Source organism: Temnothorax curvispinosus, unplaced genomic scaffold (assembly GCF_003070985.1).
Source record: "Temnothorax curvispinosus isolate PA1 unplaced genomic scaffold, ASM307098v1 QBEX01014079.1, whole genome shotgun sequence".
In the NCBI taxonomy this organism is placed as follows: domain Eukaryota; kingdom Metazoa; phylum Arthropoda; class Insecta; order Hymenoptera; family Formicidae; genus Temnothorax; species Temnothorax curvispinosus.
This window is the reverse complement of record NW_020223859.1, coordinates 513,927-534,981: the sequence shown is the minus strand read 5'-3', so window position 1 is coordinate 534,981 and position 21,055 is coordinate 513,927. Positions and strand designations below refer to the sequence as shown.

General features: G+C 36.5%; 3 protein-coding genes across 7 annotated transcripts in view; 2 read left to right on the top strand and 1 right to left on the bottom strand.

The window, feature by feature from the left end:
• Window positions 1–21,055, top strand: part of LOC112464302 — a 44,524-nt gene that overhangs the window by 7,684 nt on the left and 15,785 nt on the right. The window lies entirely within an intron of this gene.
• LOC112464303 (dopamine receptor 2-like) overlaps window positions 14–21,055 on the bottom strand; it is a 21,408-nt gene continuing 366 nt past the window's right edge. For 2 of the 5 annotated variants that reach the window (XM_025031221.1, XM_025031220.1), the window contains exons 2-4: window positions 14,350–16,063; window positions 4,310–4,394; window positions 14–606 (exon numbers count right to left, since the gene is read on the bottom strand). In XM_025031221.1, the coding sequence (XP_024886989.1) occupies window positions 487–606; window positions 4,310–4,394; window positions 14,350–15,563 (1,419 nt within the window). In that variant the 5' untranslated portion in view covers window positions 15,564–16,063 and the 3' untranslated portion in view covers window positions 14–486. Of the gene's footprint in view, window positions 3,392–4,309; window positions 4,395–14,349; window positions 16,064–19,143; window positions 19,440–21,055 lie in introns of all 5 variants that reach the window. The other 3 variants (XM_025031222.1, XR_003041901.1, XM_025031223.1) reach the window with 3 other exon arrangements.
• Window positions 4,401–7,749, top strand: LOC112464300. Its single transcript, XM_025031216.1, has one exon. It carries the CDS (start codon window positions 5,208–5,210, stop codon window positions 7,098–7,100), a length of 1,893 nt encoding a protein of 630 aa, XP_024886984.1. The 5' UTR covers window positions 4,401–5,207; the 3' UTR covers window positions 7,101–7,749.

Sequence of the window (21,055 nt, the reverse complement as noted above, 5' to 3'; positions counted from 1 at the left end):
CACACACACACACACACACACACACACACACACACACACACACACACGGCATTTTAACTTGCTTGCTCGTTAATGTGATTACGCGAGCGAAAATCTAATAACTTATTTTAATCGTGGCGATATGAATTCATGTTAAGTACACGCTTCGTAGATATTTCGCGATCTATATTCCGTCGTCAAGTCGTTCTTGCGTCAAGTCGCTCGCAATGTTTTTTCTTTCGGCCGCAGTAGCGTCTCGTGGTGACAAATCGTAATCTTGAAGCACCGTGGAGCATTTTATTGAAGATTTCTGTTGATATTTTTCAGGCGCGATGAGTTCAAGTCGCACGGAACGATTCTTTTAGCATTTTAGCTTTTAGCTTTTAGCTTTTGTGGAAGTCTGCACATGTTCGAATCATCGAATCTCTTCTACTGTTTCTATACTCACGCATCGCGGAATCGAATCGCTCGTTCTCGTCGTGGCCCTGTTCGGGCCGTCGTGTGCCGTCACATACCGCTACTGGGGAGACCACTTCCGGTCGCGCATATACCGCCGTCGCTGCTCTGACTGACGCTGCTGTAACTCACGTTACTTGCTTGCCCTCCCGTTGCCATTCCGGAGATATACTGAAACAAAATAATTACGATTAATGCTTTTGCGTTCGTTTTGCCATTCGTTGTAAGAATGATTCACCGCAACAAGTGTCGAAGTAGTACCAAACAGGTTTTACACGTTTTATAGCGTGTAAACTTGCTGTGTTCTCCTTCATTCTTTTCCAGAAACAAATATGTATGTATATATGTATCCTTCGCGATTGGGGCAGAAATAGATTTTCGATAACTAGCAGAGCAACGAATTTACACAGATAGAATTTTGCGTCCGGCTGTTCCGATTGTTCGTGCTTTTTTTATCGTTACATTCTACCTTTGTTTTAAGAGTACACATTTTTCATCTTTTATTCTGAGAATTAATAACGTGTCCGCGCTACATTGGCGAGTGCTTTAGTGCTTACACGTAGTGAGAAATGAAAAGCGGTGGATTATCATTATGGCAATCGATACATAAATGTGGTATAGACTATACTTAAATTTGTATAAAAATTTAATTTGTCCTCCGCGTGAGATGACTCGACAGTTGACACTCGACGTATCTCACCGACGCCAAAGCGACGACGCGCGGAGACGTATAAGGCACAAGTCTCACTGTTTTCGTCTGCTTTTTCTCTGCTCTCCTTTTTTATCGCGAAAAATTCCAAATCGTATAATCGCGTTAGCTGATGGCAGCTGGTAGCTGGTAGCATAACGTAGGTATTTTCTTGAAAAAATTCCGTGTATTTTTTCCGCGGAAAACGAGCACCTTTATCCGACGCGACGCGACGCGACGCAACGGGACACCCAGTTCCTCTCCTGTCGTCGTCCTAGGGACAATCGATCCATCGGCTTCGCCTCAAACGCAACCAATCTCTCCGGTCTCCGCGCTCGTTGCTTCCCTTTAAAGGTCGCCACGGATCAGCGACAAGCTTTACACTTCACGCTCATACCCCGTGCACACATGGCTTTGCGCCGAATCGTGCGAATAGTGCGGTCGAAGAGACAACCCCAGGCTGAATAGGGAGAGGGTCTAGGTGGTTAAACGGTTTTTCGATAGCTCTTGGCCGTAAAGCAAATCATTCGATATTCGGCCAGCCGTGAAAAAAATGCCATCGCAAATGCGGATGAGTCGAGTTTCAAATTTATATAGTTGGCGACAAAGTGAATAAAGTGGGCAAAATGGATAAATGTTATATGTCCAGATTCCTGTTTACATAATATTTTCCTGCCTTCTCTCGCCTTTTTTCTCGTCTTTAAACAAAAGATAATTTAATAACGTAACTGCTCGATAATATCGATATTTTCGCCAATGTAATTACATTGCACAATATCTCTGTTAAAGAGATTTTTGTATATTATTTATTATTGATTTGAAAGACAAATTTATAGATGTCGGTAAGTATTACGTATTATAGTTTACGGTTTACGCGATAATTCACCGAAAAAGTAAAGTTTCGCGCGCTCGTTTTGTCTTTCGTCTCTTCCTCTGTCTCATCCTACATCTCATGGGATAGTGACCGGATCAGAGTTTTCTCGTTTGTTCTATCGGGTATTGAATTCCCCAAGGTCAAATAATGCTCCTTATTTTTGTCTTCTTCTACTTTTATCCGATATATCCCGTGTCCACGACTCTCCTTCTGGTAACGCGACCGCGAAACTAAAAGTATCTATGTAGGTTATTGGAGATAGCACGAGGTCGCACGTTTATTTTAGATTTTTCAAACGCGGACATACCTAGCTACATCAATTTTGCCTCGTACCCACGATGTAATATCTTGTCTTTTGGCATATTCCTGATATTTCCCGAATTTTACGTAATTATATATGTACGAGTACTGGAGTACGCGAGTACAGTTTATAATTGTCATGTATTTAATAAGTTATATAAATAACAAACATTTGGCAATAAAAAATATTTCACAAAAATGTCTAAAATCTCACACGCACGGAGTTCGCACTCCAATTGAGCAATATCTATGAAAATTGAGCAATATCTTTGCACTCGAGTAAGTAGTTTGAACGAAAAGCGCGTCACAGGATTATGAGCACCGTTATCGTTTCTAATATCTGCATATATAGTCACTTACGTTCTTTATGTCATCAAACTTTTACGTCTTTCAAGCAGCGCGCTTTATAGTCTCTGATCATAGGTGTACTTTTAGTGGCACGTCGTTCGTAATATAAATATACGAGATTTGCATGCACGAAAATATCGTTTTGTTATTATAACTGCTCATATATTGTGTATATCTTATTACTCGGAAGAAATAGTCTGTAAATCGCACGTAATAAAAGTATAAGAACTATAAGACATCACTTTTCAAGAAAACTGCCAAAAATGAATAACGAGGAAAGTATCTATAGCAAGAAAGTGCATTCTTAGATAGTGAACAGTGCCATGTGTAAGTGCGTATTTAAGATCAAGTGTCACATTTACCAGTAAAAGTAAAAACACATACCGAGAGTTTATATTCTATGGGAATACGTTGATATTCGTTGATGTTCGTTGATCTTTGATACATAAGGGTCTTGGAAAACGGACAGAGGATCGTGATTACTTGGAAATCAATGGCTAAACTATATATATGTGCACACACACACATACACACACACTGCTTTATCTATCGTGCATTAAGGACGAAGGAAAAGCGATATAAACAGAAATAAAGAAAAGGTCTCGAGGAATTTCACGATCAACGATCGATGACCAGCTCGCGATGATATTCCGTTGTTAAATGTAGGTTTGCTCGCCGGAATTTTCTCGACTTCCCCGTACATGATGGAGGGAATACGCGGAGTAGTACCGTCCGGATGCGAATTTCTGAAAAAAGGAATATACTGGATACGTTCCCGTATCTAATAATAAGCGTTAATAGTACCCTGTCGTCCGAATCGTTAAGATTTGTGACACGTGACACGTCGCTCCTATCAGCATACCTATTGACGCTTATTCGATTCGAGTGGAAGACCCTACATTTCTGTTACCTATATATATTATCACGTCAGCATAATATAGACAATGTATCCGAAACGTTTTAAAAAATGAAAAATTATATAATATATATCTTTATATAACATTCACCGCACGTTTCACTGTGAAATTGCAAGTGCTATTTAACAGCTGTATGTTATAATTTATAATGCCTATTATATATATTATAATACCATTAATACCATTAACTCGGAAATTGTTTATTTCTCTTTTCCGAATCTCTATCTCTCTTCTTGACAAAGTAGTTCGAACAACACATACCATTAATTACAGTAGCAATACTTCAGTAGCGATATTTAATGTGCATATTTGTGTAATATAGTTATTTGTATAATTATAGTTTCATATTTAATCGTCCCAGTAGGAATTTTTATTAAAGGTGTAGAGTTTTCTCATGTAAAGATATTTCTTGATATAAACTATGAGACATTTATTTACATTGTATTTTTTATTGTCAATTGTATCTATCCCGATCTTTTCAGCATAAATCTTTTTTTTTTATTCGTTTATTCGGTATTGTTTTTATTCGTAAGTAAAAAATGTCATTATAATTTAATTGCTTATGCAAGGGTAATTCACGAGGGGCATTAAATGAATTTAGGCAAGATTGTTCTATTATTAGGCAAATCGAAATAAATCTAAATTAAAAATTAGATTTGGGGCCATGTATGCTATTCAACATTCTAATTTCTAATGTTACTTTGCAATATGAATAATATTTATAAAAAAGCGATAAATGTAACTCACCTGACTTGGTTTACATCTAAATGCTGGTTGATACCGCCGTTTCATTCGTCTGGGGCAACAGTAGCATAGAATTCTGACGAAAGCTCTGAAACGAAAAAATGATACGGCTTGCAACGTTAACCAAATTGCGAACGGTGTGATGAGATTATCATCACATAATGGAAGTATTTATCTGTATGAATTTCTGTGCTTTTCTTATATGGACCACCATGCAAATTAATATACCTTAATCAGATTTGCGGTATGCGACGTAGACAAGAGCGTTAATACAATATCGTGACGATCGTGACGCTTTGCCAAGTGTGGCTTTTAACGATTGCATGACTGCTACATTTTTTTTTTCCAAGTAAACAGTATCGTGTGTACGAATATTTGCGTAAGGGCTATGACGATGAAAATGTAACATGCGATCAATGCTCGCGTGCACATTGCCTTGTTTCGATGTAGAAGTGTAATAGAATTTAAAATCTTTTTCAATCTATTAATGAGTTTTTTAGTATTTAATTTTGGGTAGAGACGCGGTTTTTCCGCGAATTTAATTATTTTTAAAAACCGTAAAGATATAAATATGTTTCTTTTGCGTTATGGGTGTACGCGTATTATGGGTGTAAACCCAAGTATCGATAGCAGTCCGGATAAGTAGTCCGCGCGTCGCTAAATGGATGATAAATAGATTATCTTTCTGGTGAGTGCACGAACGTGACGTTACGTGATATTTACATTTTGTGATCCATGTAGAATGTGTTATTACGTTTTCGCGAGTCGAGTATCCGAATAGCGTAGTGTACTGCTCGACATCGTTGCCTCGCTGCATTTCGAAGCGGTTATTGATGCGGTACGCGTAACGGCTAACGCATAACGCGTAAACGCGCAACGCGCAAGTGTTGAGACAAACAACATGTATAATATTAAACTGAACTCGTTTGACTTTCATCGGTCACAAGACTTTTATTCACGTCGCGTCTTTTTTATCGTGCTGATAACCATTTCTTTTGCTACTGGGCTACCATCACGACGTACGACCGATCGATCTGTTATCTTGAAAAATTTTATGGAACGCCAAAATCAGCGTGACGAAGCGTCAAAGTACTTAATACCTTGTACGGCGAAATTTATCGAGGAATATTTCGAATATCCGGATCGAATATCACTCTTACTACCGGATATGCTGCAAGACATTTCCGTTGTCATAGAAACATTGATGAACGAATTACGTATTACAAGCGCTATTTATACATTAAACGTCAGTCTGACAAATGTAATGGAAACATACGACGCTTTGACAAACGTTGTTATTCTGTCAGAGAGCGGAATCACTCTCGAAGCGAACGATTCCTCTTTTGTCAATGACTGTGAGCACGATTGCAATTTTATAATAGTGCTAACAAATCTGTTCACCGATGAAGAAAGCTTTCTGATAGAAGCTGGGACGCTCGTACAACAAATGTCCCTGGGATCGATTTTTAAGCTCGAGATATTGGCGTCGGTCGGAGATTCGGTTCTGCTCGCCAGTAGCCTTCCGGTCCGGATCAACGAATCGTACACACTTGCCGAACCAGCATTTTCAGGCAGATGTGAACAGCAAGCTGCTGCAATTCGATGGCAGCGCTTCACAAATAAAACGACATCGTTACTCGACGCTAGTACCGTGAACGCGGCGATGTTCAATAATTTTCCATTCACGTTTTTCATCAACGACACCAACCATTTCAGTTTCGGTGGAGTCGAAGGCTCAATGGTGGAAGAAATTGCACGTAGCATGAAAATTAAGCTCAACAGGGAGACTATTGAAACGATGGAGAAGACTACGATTAAAACCGAAATATATCTGAGACTTTACAATGCGACCCACGATTTAGTGTTTGGTGGCCTTTTGTGGGATTTTAGCCGAAAAGTGACATACACGACTTGTTATGGTATGGTGCACGTTTCATGGATAATACCGATTGAAACGAACGTTTCTCTACGTGGCTTGATATCTCCGTTTGGCGCGAATATTTGGTACGCTATAATTTGCACTCTGATCGCTGGTGGACTCGTAAAACTATTTGTTATTCGTGACATTACATTTTTGGATATTGTGGCGTTGATTTTCGGTGTGCCAGCGTTTCGTCAACCTACAATGACTTCTAGCAGAATTCAATTCATATCTTGGACTTTATTCGGATTTTTTCTCACGCAACTTTATCTAGGATCGTTGGCTGATTATTTGATTAGAACATCGGACATGCAGATGGAATCTATGGAGGAATTAGCTAACTCAGGACTAAAGATAGGCGGGACTCAGCGATTCGCGGATTTGTTACAAACGCCTGATAAAGCTGACATGGAAGATAACGTTGACCGAATGATTCGTGAGAAACTTATTATTTTGGAGAGACGTGATTATAGTAATCAACTCTTAGCTCTTGTCGAAGGAAGAAATACTAGTTTGGCTCTTCTCGTGATGTTGAATTTGACAAGTAATCCTTCTAAAATAGGACGCGCACATATTATAAAAGAGACTGTGGGTAGTTATCCGTTGGCCTTCGTCACTCGACAAGATTTTCCATATTTAGCAGAATTTAATTTCAAGATTCAAATCCTCGTTCAAGCTGGTCTCGTTGAATTTTGGTCAAGCATGGCGATGTTAAACCGAAGTCATTACATCGTAGAAAATGAGGATGACGATTCCAAGATTGACATCGATGATATCGCGCCAGCATTTTTCCTCTTGATCATGGGATGTCTTGGTGGATGCTGTCTGCTAATTATAGAAGTTATTTTTTATCCATCTAAATTGTTTCTATAAATTTACTTTTAAACGCTTTTATATAAACATTATCTGTGTATATATGGTTATTTTGGACCGATATCTCATTATATTTTATTTTAATTGAACATTATAAGTCGATATTGCTAATGTTTTATACTTTTTAAGGACATCTTCGTCACATATTTTGAACATTTTTCTCGGTTATACGATAACTACCTTGGCTTATTAACCGTTCATAATAAGTCTATCGAGATTCCGCGGAATATTTAACCACGTCTCCCAGATAAAATAGCCCCGCAGCGAGTTAATTAGAAAAGTTCCCGGCTAATTTCATTAAACCTCTCTCTGTTTAGCTTGCCGAAGGAGGTAAAACTTTAAGAGGTGAGAAGTCGATTTTAAAATTTACCTAACAACATTATTGACTGTGATGTATTTGGTTGGTGCAAAAGATTTTCGTATCTATCGAATAAAGTTGAAAACAATTACAGCAAACAATTACAGCACAATCGAAGCGAACGCGAACGTGTCGTCAACGGCTTCGATATTCTTTTTAGTTAAAAATTTTTTTAAGTTGTCTTTTTAAATAACTCCAAATTTCTAATTTTGCGTAACACAGATGTCGATGAGAAAAGCGACGAACATACCAAACGTTATGATTTACAATATAATATAAAACTCGAAATGTCTTGAAATATAATTTATAAAGAAATGCATACAAAATATATTATAGCACGTACATTTTGCAAGATGTTTTTTCGAGATTTCCGAGATAAATATTTTTTTAAGTTAAATTTTGTGACGTAAAACACTTATGATATTTAAAATAAGTATTATATATGATTATTTTAGAAATTTGTAACAACGATAAACGATAGTTTCTGAAAGAGATTGTAAAAATGTTATTTTTAATAGTTTAAGTTTCTTACTGTATACTTTGACAATTGGTTAACACCCAGGATCGATATTAAGGTATTTTCTAGGTACACCTTGTTGTAGTGTAGTTATTTATGTTTCATGAACAATTTGAAAACATTTTTTTTTTACTTTACTATTCCGTGTCGGATTTCGTATTTGATTAAATGTGATATCGTGATGCTTGATCAATCCTGCGTGCGATTGATCGTTATTGGATATTTCAACGGTATTTGCTTTTAAAGAATAGGTTTTTTTTAAATGAAAATGTTAGGTACAACACTGACATTGATTAAAAATTAATCATACGCTGAAAACTATTTGAAAATATGCGTTGCTTATGTAAGATTTCAATTTCAATGACACTTGATCACTCTTTCTTTTGAATGTCATAGTTTTAACAATATTACATCAAGATATTAAATGTAAATCTCCAGTTAAAGTATGCAATAAAATGTATAATTTCTATAGTTAAGAATAAAATAAAAATCAGAAAAAAGTTACGAGTCTGTGTGTGATGACAGTTTCTATCATTTCCATATGTTAGTGCATTATAGCACAGAAAATAACTCTTTTGATTAACACGGAAAAACAGTAGGAAAGAAGGGTAACAAGTTAATTTTACTTTTTTTTATATCATAGGACTATTACTCCATCGATCATACGATCGGATTATGGCGCGACGTTATTCGACGTTATTCGTACATAGACTTTTGTGTGAGCGAAAAAGTCAGAGAGAGAGAGAGAGAGAGAGAATGTGTGTGTGTGTGTGTGTGTAAGATGACATCGTTAATCAGAGCGAATCCAAGTATGATTTCCGGTCATTGGGTCACGATCGACGACAAAACGAACCAAACTGCGGACGAAAGGCCCCGTTCACCCGATTGGCGCGAATGCTCGTGTAATCAGTTATTGGCGTTGAGTTTACGTTTTAATGACAGTGAAACGTGCGCCGAATGCATTTCTGCCGGAATGCAATCGGACTGAAGCGCGCGACATACTACACCGAAAATCGATGACTATGTCACGGCATCATAATGAATATCAGCGTAAACTTACTAACAAATCTTCAAGACTATCTCGTAAAAAATATCCTGGTAAAAAATTTTTCATATAAAAACGTATAAATATATATAATCATATAATATTATATAAAATATTATATAAAATATGTCCATACTATGTTTTCTTCTCTTGTATAATCTTTGTCCGCATGTATACAAGAAAAAAAAAATAAAAAAAAAAAGAATTAGAAAATAATTAAAAGGATAAACAATAAAAAAACAATGCAAAAATTATCCTTTTAATTATTTTCTAATTCTTTTTCTTAATACTTTTTCTTGTACATACGAACAGAGATCATACAAGAGAAAAAAAGCATATATATATATGGACATGATTTATATAATATTTTATATAATATTATATAATTATATATATTAATGTTTTTATATAAAAATTTTTTTACCGGGATATTTTATAGCACGTTCACAAAATCATTCCGTGATAGAATGACATTAATTAGTTGGATGCTAAAATATAACAGTTTGGAATTTAACGCATTGATGTGTTTTACAAATTCGTATTTGTGATAGTTGCAAGTAATAAATTCAAATACTTTTAGACATTTAATTTATAAATAGTACCGATGAAAAACGTAGCAGTTATACTAAACAAAGTACTGACATGAGCAAGAAGACTGAAAAGTCTTTCACAGCTATCTCTGAAAGTTTAAGGATTAATGGAGCTGATGAAATTTATTTCGCGCACGATTCAAAAGAATTTCGACGGTAGAGAACCAATAGACAGAAGAGAATGAAAGAAAAACAGCACGAATATATCGGAATATACGCAATCTGGTAAATATATGCAATCTGGTATCCGGCGGAGATGGCCAAGTCGATTTTGTTCTTTTAGGATTCTACGCATTACGAAAACGTGTAATCCAAGTCCAAGCCGGACTAAAGTTCATAGAGGAGCAGAAACTGAGATAACGCCAACGGAGTTAAGAAAGAGAAGTAGGGAGCCCAAGAAGGGGGTGAGCTCTGCAGATTTACGGCTACCAAGCTACAGCTTACTAAGCCTGATCTGGTACGATCTTACCTTCTTCTACCCTCCGTCTTCGTTCCTTCCCTTTCCTGTTTATTACTTTTAGTTAGGCGACTCTCTTCGTTTTTAGTAACAAGTAACGGCCAGATATATACAGACGTTTTGGCGCCGGATGCGAGGCGACGCGACGTCTCGACGATGTTGAATCCAGATCTTGGCGACTATGCACTGCGCCATTTATATGAATCTCGCTTTCATTTTTATCTTTTTTTTTTCGCAACATGGATATTCCGCATCGTCGATCACAAAAGGACTCGTTAAGGAAAAGTCAATTACTTAACAAGACCTTGGCATACTTTCGGTTTTAACTCATATAACGATATGAATTCTCTCTCACACAACTTATTTATTTAGAAAACTGAATAAATTGTGTAGTTTAATCCTCGATTATATACATGTATATGTACACTTTCGATGGAGTAGATATTATTGATTTCGTGACTTTATAAAGAGCGAGTTGGTAGCGTATAATATGAGATGTGGTATCCAAACTATACAAACAGTGATAAACTAAACTGTGTATCTCCTCTATACTATTATACAAAGAACTTTGCTATGAGACGTGTTCATTTTTCACCCTCTTTATGGGTTGGATGTTGGATTCATGTTCTGTTTTGCAGCTCGTGATATAATGCTTGCGTTTTCATTGTCAACTAAAAATTGTGCTATTTTATTTCTTATATTGTTGCTATTGCACACACAGGTTGTATAGATGCTAATATAAATTTGTGTTCTTAGCGACTATTGCATACAAATTTATATTAGTTGTATCAGATGCCGAATAGAAAACGGGAAATAGATGTTGATCGAAGAAGGAAACATGTGGATGATGTTGATTATTTGAGAAACAATAACGGAAAAAATTGGCCGTTCCTGAATTCGGAATGTCTTTATAAGATTGGTGACCTGGTTTCGCTCACAATCAGTCCACTGGCGAATAGAAATATTAGAAATTGTCTGCTATATCTTCTTTTCTTTTTTCCTTTTTTGAAACCCAGATAAAAACCTTGATTTATATCTTTTTTCACATCACGGCGTCATTTTCAACATGTCAACAGTTTTACTAAAAACTTTTTTTCATCTCGGTATTGCTATTCATTTCTTTGATTCAAAAATCTTGATAACGCGTATAACGTAATGCGAAATGTGAATTTATTACAATAATACGTATATACATATGTCATATTAAATGATATTGCAACAACTATGTCTGTGCGCGTTGTTGTCATGGTTTATCACGGATTATTTGTTGGAACGCACACTGTGGGCTTTTTTTAAATGTCAGCTTATAGAAACGTAGAGAGACAAAGTAACGTTGACAGAGAGATGAAATAATCCACGCGATATACAATGCGAAGTAAAAGTTTGAAAATGTGAAATTTGAGATTTTACGAACTCGGGGAGGCAGATTACTCTTCCGGTTTCGCAGTAATGCCGCTTTTGTTTGAGTGCGACCAATTCATACGTTTTATGCTTCAAAGTTTTTATCTTTTTAGAGGACATGGATACGATCATTTTTGTATAATTTAAAATTCTTGTGTAATTTAAGTTTTGTTTCACGAATTTTGTTCACGAATTTTGTACACGATTTAATTTCTTCGTTGTTCTCTGTGCACTTTTAGTTTCAGTAAAATCTTTTTATTTATGTTCTTATTTTTTTATAATTTCTTTCTCCATGAAAAATCTCGGAAGAATCCACATCTATTCCAGCTGAAGCGGAACGGAACGTGTACTTACGTTCGCATTCTCTGTATACTTGTAGAAACTTTTAATTACATCATACTCAAAAGGTCTTCGTTAATTTAATGAGAAACTCTCGCGCACGTATTGTCTTCCGCAAGATAAACAATGACTCGCGGTAAATTACACAAAGTTAAAAATTTGATCGCAGACTTTTATCGAACGTTAAGCCATTAAGCTTGCCATCAGAATTAATTGTGTGTTTATATAGCCAACATCGAAATGTTAATATGACGTTATTAAATGGGATTATTATTGTTTGGCAAGAGTTTGATTCGTTCGTCAAGCGAAATCAATCGCTAATCATCACAACTAGTTTACCGTTCAACATAGATTCGCTACGATTTTTCTATATCTGTAATTTTACATTGTATTATATATTAAAGATATTGGAAAAAGGATTATATAGATTCTGTCTAAAAGGCTTTATTATAATTAACTCGATGAGCGCGGAGGTGTTTCAGGAAACACACACAGGTGGGACATGGATCAATGCGATCCGGGTTGCCTCAGATTCTTTCGTTCAGATAAAACAGCTACTTTTCTATCAATGAGCGGCATTGAGTCGTTGTCTTCGCTATTCTTGTCGCGCTATTGTTGAGCTCATTGTTAGTGTCCTTTAGAATCGTCAACTCTTTTTCGCGTATAAAGTTACAATTATTCCTTTTATTAATATCCGCTTGTTTGGAACGATCGAACTATATCCATTTTACGACCTAGAAGATAGGCCCTCAGAGCCTTGTATACCATAAAGAAAGCACGCGGTCTATTGATTTTACATTTACCTGTATGCATGGAGTAAATATCCGTGAAGCGTGATAGTTACACGTGGGATTGCTGTACACAACGTCGTTTGGCGTCAGCCAAACCGTATCGGATCTATTCAACGTCAGCGTTACATCGCCCCCATCGAGTAGCGTAATTTGCTTCGCATGCGATTTGCGATTTAACATGCGAACATGTCCACATGGTGAGACAGATTAGTGCGCTAATCTATTGCTCCCTGTTTGCGAAAACACTGTACAAGCGTAGCTTCTTGTTCCCGAAATTTCTTATTCCAAAACTACAATGAATGTATAGATATATATATATTTACGTTATCGAATATTATACAATAATACATATGATTTAATTCTATTGATAATGTGTGCACGCGCGTTGCAATGATGGTTTCTTTTTCTCCCTTTATAGTTCATTAACTTATCAAGCTTTTTTCATGCTTTTTTTCTCTTAATTTATTTAATCATAACAATATTTTATAAATATTAAATGTTAATATTGCTGCTACAAGGAATGCAAGTTGATCAAGTTTAATTATATATTTCGGTACTATTATTATTATTTTTTGTTCTATAATAAATAAATATATATAGAGCTGTTTCAGGCGAACTTATGTATATATCAGGAGACTTGGCGTAAAGTAAAGAAAACTGTAAAGAAAATTCTCAATTGCCGTAGCTGCTATTAAGTCGAGAAGATATTTAAGATGATGAATGCTTTTCACGAGTACCTTTGGGGGGTAGCGCTCGTAGAGGCGAGAGAAGAAAATACCAGACCAGACCGTTCCTGAAACTTCAGGCTCATTTCGCGCGGACGAATAAAAGTAATTTGCTAAAGGGTCTTCGCCTAATCCACCCACAATCCCGCTAGCCAAATTCTCTTTTCCTGTCTTCGTGGAAAATCCCTACCGTATATACGCCCTACCGAGTATATATACCCGGACTATATATATACATATATACGTTTTAAATGGAGATATCTCCGCGTAGTTGACTTAAAATCGATCTGCAATCTCACGAGTATTCTTTTTCGGGTTTTCTTTCTCTCCTCGAAAATTATCCTTATCGTTGGTGGTTCGCTCGATAACGTACTCTCTGTAGTTGGTTAGTAGGATGACTCGTAGGGAATGGAACCGATATTCGCATTAGGATAACGGTGACAATCGGGTGATGTCGGGTAATATGTCAGCGCGTGATGATTGATTGTAAACTACATCCCGCGTTCATAAATCGGTGCGTGATAGTGACATGTAAGCACGTTAATACTCTAGTCCTGGTAATACTATTGTCGTATTATATGTATTTGCTACATGTACGGAACGGAACAGACCAAGATAATGGGTAAACCCATTGATGTATGTATCTATCGTATTAGCGGCATACGTTATTAAAGAGATGGATGTACCGCACGGCCGACAACGTCGTAGATACGAATTTACTCATTTGTAGCAGAACACGTTTTCAGTGTGTGCAAAACGCCAACACCGCAAGTTGCCACGTCACGTAGAACATATACTCGTTATAATAATAATAATTAAAAAAAAAAAAAAAGAATTTGATTGAATTGCATGGATTATTGTGGTATACCGTATGTTGTTGTACATATAATATATAAAAGACAAAATGTAGAGCATTTGGATTGCTTGCGGAATGGATTAATGGGATAATTTTGATTCGACGATTTTGATTTTGGAAAACCGATTAAGGATGATGCACAAAGATGCACAAAAATGCACAAGACTTACCTACGAAAATCTCTGCTCCAGCAAGCGTATATCACGGGATTCATTCCGCTGTTAATCCATCCGAGCCAAGTGACGGCCGCAGATACGATTTCTTCCTGCCATATGCACCTCGTGCAGAATCCCGACCATAGATTCACAACGAAGAACGGCAGCCAGCAAATAATGAATACCCCCATAACGATACCAAGGGTCTTTGCCGCCTTTTTCTCCTTGGCGAACTTGGCGAGCTTACGCGAGAGAGAGAAATTTTTGCCTATGTGTTGTCTGTTGTTGATCCTCACGGAGGGTACTCTGGTGAGACCATTGTTGTGAAGAGGAACCGTTAATGGTTCCTCGAGATCTTGGAGATCCTCAGGGGTGCTCGAGGCGGTACGAAAAAGATGCCTGGCGTCGGTGTTGGTGGATGATATACCGCCTCGGTGTATCCTGAGCGTGAGCTCGAGCTCGCCCGAGGCCATCATCACCTGCTTCGTGCCGAGTTTGAGACTCCTCGTCTGTATCACGGCGGCGCGATAGATTCTGTAATACGTGAATACCATCACGAACAGCGGCAGGTAAAAACTGATTGTCGACGAGAATATCAGGTAACCGAGATTCTCCGTGAAGGGACACTTGTTTTCCGGCACTTGCTCAGTACGAACGGCACGCCACCACGCTATCGCAGGAAAGGAGATCGCACTCGAACAAATCCATACGATGGCTATTAGAATCGCCGCGCGTTTCCTGCTCATTCGAGTCGGATACGTGAAGGGATCGGTAATCGCCCAGTAGCGATCCAGGCTGATAACGCACAGATTCAGGATGGACGCGGTTGAGAAGAGAACGTCCAGCGAGCGCCAAACGTCGCACCAGTCCGTCGTAAACAGCCAACGGTTCTCCAATACCTCGTACACCGCGCTAATTGGCATCACTACCAGTCCTACCAGGCAATCGGCGCAAGCCAATGAAGTCACGAAGTAGTTCGTAGCTGTGTGCAGATGCCTCTCTCGAAATACCGCGAGGATCACTAACGAGTTGCCGAAAACGGTAGCTACGGAGAAGAGCAATAGAACGATCGCGAGACCGATTCGATCGGTAGCGAGTCCCCAGAGATCCTCATAGGTATGATTGAACGGCGGCGAGCTCGCGTTATAAAAGCTCCTGCCAAGATCGTTGTTTGATGAAGCGTGTGCCTCTTCTTCCCAGTTCAATAAGTAGATCTCGCTGTCATTCATGTTTTACCGTGCGCAGCCGTATTACTACGACGTATTACGGTCTCTCGACCGTAATCTCACCCTGACGTGCGATTGCCCAAGATGATTTTGACCTTCTTAATTTTCACCAGACGACCAAACGTCAGGGTATCGGCCGTGCGTAAACATTTGCGAGATCTCTCTTCGTCTTCGCACGTCCTCTCATCTCGTCTCGCTGAGATGCCTCGAATCATTACAATGCTTAATGAAATTGCTGTATTTTACATTAGCTAAGATTTAATTCTGTGTATCTTATAAAGCTTATTGTTAGTTAAATTTTGTCAACATATTTATCGTGAATCTAACTGACGAAAGAATATTCGGCACCACGTATTCTTTTCGGCCGCGATACTAAAGTAACATGTAGAGAACACAAGCATCACACAGGCATAATCGAGAGATAATGTCAAAAGTTTAGATTTCTTTCTTCTACTTCTCCAGCAGTATTTTCATTCGGCTAGGATTATCTTTCATTCAAATATCTGAAACAAGCAAATAAGCTCGTTAAATGTCTGTCCCTTAAAATAGGTACTAATGAGAAAAACGAAACAAAAATTTCGCGAGTTTGACAATTTTGCTTGAATTATATTATGATGGAATTAATTTAACACGATTTACTTAACAAATGCTTTTTTTTTACTTTATACTCTGATAAGAATCTCTAATATTATTACGAGTTTTTTAACACGAATCTTTTAATGAAAATCAATCTTGGATGTTCTCGTTTGAACAAATATTTTACCGTCGGCAATCAATTTATTGCATTTTAATTTATAGATCGAATGATGATTAATTTCGTTTACAATTTTATCGATTAGATTACTCGAAAGATGTCGGTAATACGAAAACAATAGCAGTAATTTTACCGAAATGGAGCCGTTACCTGCGGAATATATAATTATAGAGAGATTGTGCGATATCATATCATATCTCATATATGACAATATGGAATATGTAGACATAGGACTCATATATGAAATACTGTAAAAATTAAGTCATACATAATAACATATCATAATATGATTATAATATGATTTAACATTATGATTAAAGCAGAAACAGTAAACTAATATTTTCTGAATGTCTAAAAGCAGCGAATTTCATTTTAAGAACACTTTTTCTTACTGTCTAACTTTGAAATCAAATGCTGAATAGGACATGGTAGGATATGAAAAAGATTCATGTTTCGGCGTTCAAAGTGAGACCATGGGACAAATTAGGCTTTTATTCGTGCAAATATTTATCGCTGTTTGACCAAAGCAGTTCTGATCGTAAAGCTAAACCAACGATAGTATAGTTTAGTTAGGTTTGCGCTTAGATCCTGTTTTATGTACATATATCGTAATACAGAGAATCCGAGGTAACAGAGATCAAGTAATCTTAGTTCTCCCACATTATAACCTATAGCAATCGCTGTTGTGGATTAATGATAAAGCGATCAAAGTAAAGACCAACATGTATTAACGTAATCTAATTTTAAGTGAACCTTCTCGCCTCGATTATTTTATTGACTAACATTGGTGGCTCCATTTTGTACCAGAGACATGACGTCTGAGAACTTATCTCTTTGAGATATTATCTTTTTTGGAGTAATAAAGCTATCGTGCCCCCGTCCCCCACACACACATACACACGCGTCATCACATTTTGCATATGGGTCTTGAAATTTTTTCTAATATTGCTTCTGTTTTTTGAATATTAAATTTGTGCAGACAAATAAAAGCTTATCGAAAGAAATTGTAAATATTGGATCAGTTTTCATAAAATGCTGTTAAATCGTAAAAAAGTACTTTTATTATATCGGAATCGAAAGTGATATATAATATTATTAACTTCAATTATCACAACAAACTGAAATTCGCGAGCGAATGTTGTAATAAGCTCGCTCATATGCCCTACGTGGCCTACGTGAACAATCAGTTTCAAAGAGCTTCGACATTCTGTTTCAGCGCAAACTGTCTATAAACCGCTCGCCGACTATGGCTATTTATGGATATTCATCGTTGAGTGATTATCACGATCATCTTTGACCCCGCACCCTCGCGTCCTCGTGGCCTCCCTCGTTTTAGCAGTGTAATATACGTATACTCGATCTTACACGTAGAGCTCCCTCCCGTGTTGAAGAAACCCGCCGTTGAACTTGGTCATTACGGATGAATAGTACCAATGGCGATCGATATGCACATAGTACTATAAAAAAGTTTTCCAGAACGGCCAACTCATTAATGAAGAATATATTTTTCTGGAACGGCGAATCAAAAATATCTGCTCCTTTGCACAAATAATACATTTTAGGAGCAAAATAATTTTAAATTGTTTTTATAAATTTATAAAGATTTATCTTTTCTAATTTAATGATGTTTCAAACTTCATTGATAAATGGAAAATATATTTTATTGAAAATAAAGTGAGCTAGACACTCTTGACATCTGTTATCTATTTATAAATAATAAATGATTTAAAAACACAAATTCAAGAGTATAAACATATAGCGCAATGTTAAATGGTTTTTATAAATGTGTTTGTAATGAAAAATGTTTCTCTTAAAAAGGAAATCCTTATATCACGTTTCTCGAAGAGGGTTGAGCTAGATCTACGTGTGATTTCTTTCCCTGTTTCTTTAGGAATTGCGATAGGAGGATCAAGAGAGGGTAGAGATAACTTACGTAACTGTTCGGAAGAATAAGAAAGAATATCAAGAGCAAGGAAGCGAAAAATTGGACGGAAAAATCGAGAGAATAATATATAACTGTTTTGCAAAACTCGCATATGAAATAATGAGAATAACATTGTTTCAATATTTAATTTGCAATCAATGTGTGTGATCTCGTATTTGTATAAATAATTAAATAAAATGTTCATTATTATATAATTTTTGGTATCGAAAATTAATGGAGAAATTAATGGAGATTATGTAATTATTGATTTTCAATTAATTAACTTCTCTCTCTCTCTCTTTTACTCGCTACTGAAATAATATACATCATAACATAAATTAACTTCGACGAGTCGCAGGAAGGAGGAATCTGTTTTACAAGGCTTGATATCACATTCGCGTTTGTAACTCTGTCGCAGCCAATTGCAAAATTGCACAAGATTGGTCGAACGATAATCGTGCAAGCCGGAAATCCGTGGGTGTCAATGGTCTATTATATCATATGTAACTCTCCAGACATTCATTCATTTTGCACTTGTGAAATTCAATTATCTTTTAATAAAAATACCTGCTTACTTGGAAAAGATGGCTAATTGTATTTACACTAATTTATTTTGCACAACGCTGCAGTGAAGATAAATTGCATATTGATCCAAATAGTGGATCGACATATCGGATAATCTATCGCGTATTTGTTCCAAATTTTATGGATATTAGAAGTCAAGTTGGATAGAATATTTTCAGATTTCAATTTCTTGAATTGTCGATAATTTTGTGTTTGCACAAAGAATTAACGATACGATAAAAGGAATTACTTTGGGGGAGGCCCAAGCCCGACTGGGACTGTTGCGTCATTGAATTTGAATTTGAAAAGGAATTCTAAAAAAACGATTCTAAAGAATTTACCTGATACTGCCATTTCAGAACGAGAAGCAACTCTTCAGCATACTGGCACAATATGATCCTCGTTTTTCACTTCCGTGCTTTCACACGGTAGTGTTAGAGACACATGATTTAATTTAAAAATTATATACAGTGAATAGCGAATATTCTTTCGATAAGCTTTCAATCCTCGATAATCTTATCTCATCTTACATCAATGAACATTTTTTTTACCGTTTTTCTCTCGTGTCATCGTATCGTATATGTCTCATAAAAATGTCTCACTCCTCGAACAATTCTAAACGTTACAATGTGCATTTCTGTTGCGACGACGTAATGAAACGTGTTGGACGTGGAAAATTAAAATAGTTTGAGTATTAAAAAAGAAAAGGATAGATAAGCTTTGAAAATAAAATGGCAATGGCTAGGTATGGTCGCTAGTGTATTGATAATGTTTAAAGTGCCTGCTACGTATACATTTTGAGACGCGATCAACTTCATCCACCGTATATCTGCTACGTATCGCGGAGCGTTTCATCGTGTGTCACAAAGATCGTTAATCTTTTTCATGGAACGAATCATCTTGAAAATATATGTAAAATATTCTTCTATGCGAACAGTTAAAAAATTTTATTATAAAAAAAAAAAAAAAAAATGATAGAACACTTCATAATTGACACTGATAAGATTTGAATAGTAACTTAACGAATGTTTAACATATCCGTGCTTGTGTTTTGCCTAAAGCAATTAATGCTTGATTTTTTTAAGGCGAATTAAATAAATTAGAGTAAAATCTAACTTAATGAAAGAAGTAAAAGTTTTCTGAAATTTCCAACTACTTTTCGATCTAACATACAGAACCTTTGTAGGCGAGATATACTATCTCATTAAGTACTAGAAAAGGTCCCTACACATTTTTCTATTTTAAATCCTTCTATAATCTCGGGTTAGGTCCTAATTCAAATTTCGAGACCGCAATTGGTATTTAGAGGTAAAAAGAGTTGCTCTTTCCAAAAATTCAGTCGGTGATGGGATGGGATATCTGGAAAAAAAGATATAAAGGTTGAAAGTGAAAATAAGAAAAGTAAGTGTGACCCCTGCCTTTTTACTGACAAATATTCAGCTAATAGACGACTTCGTTTAACTTTTTGAGTAGAATAAATTGATATAATTATTATTTAAGTGATTTATATAATAAAAATTCTACTGAAAAAGGTAGACAAAAACATTGAATATTTTTCAGTAAAAAGGCAGGAGTCACTCTTTTTACTTCCACTTTCAACTTTTATACCTTTTTTCAGATATCTTATCTTGACTTTTGACTAGATTTTCGGAAAGAGCAACTCGTTTTACCTCTAAATATTAATTGTAGTTTAAAAATTTGGATCAGGATTCGAATTGTAAGGATTTAAAACAGAAAAACCCGAAAGGGATGTCCTAGAATTTAAGCTAATATAATTATTTCGGGGGTTTTTTTGATTGAACAATCGATAAATGGTATTATAGATCCAAGTGTTTCACGTTTATAATGTAACTTGAGTCGTTTACTTCGTTTAATGTGTTAAATTGTGTGAAGAAAAGCGAAAAGTTTTATTGAAACGACGGAAGACGATGGAAGACGATAGCGGTAACGACGAAGGTATTAAATAAAGATTATGCCGCGGGCGAGACGCTACGCACCGTTATGTACAACTTTTGTATTACGAGCCGACCGTAATACAACATTCTTTCGCTGAGGAAAATACGCGGATACCGCGGTTGTTCTTCATTAGCAAATTATCGCGCCAGTTAACGCGCGTTAATTGTCCTCTAATCTAACATATCCCGTTTGCACGTGGACCTTCAAGGTCAGACTCTTTCCTGATCGTCAACATTCGATCGATTCGATTGATGCACGATGCACGATGCACGATGCACGATGCACGATGCACGATGC

Bases quoted from the DNA above. Each gene is read 5' to 3' on its own strand.
- LOC112464300 (XM_025031216.1), top strand. From the start codon at position 5,208: ATGTATAATATTAAACTGAACTCGTTTGACTTTCATCGGTCACAAGAC.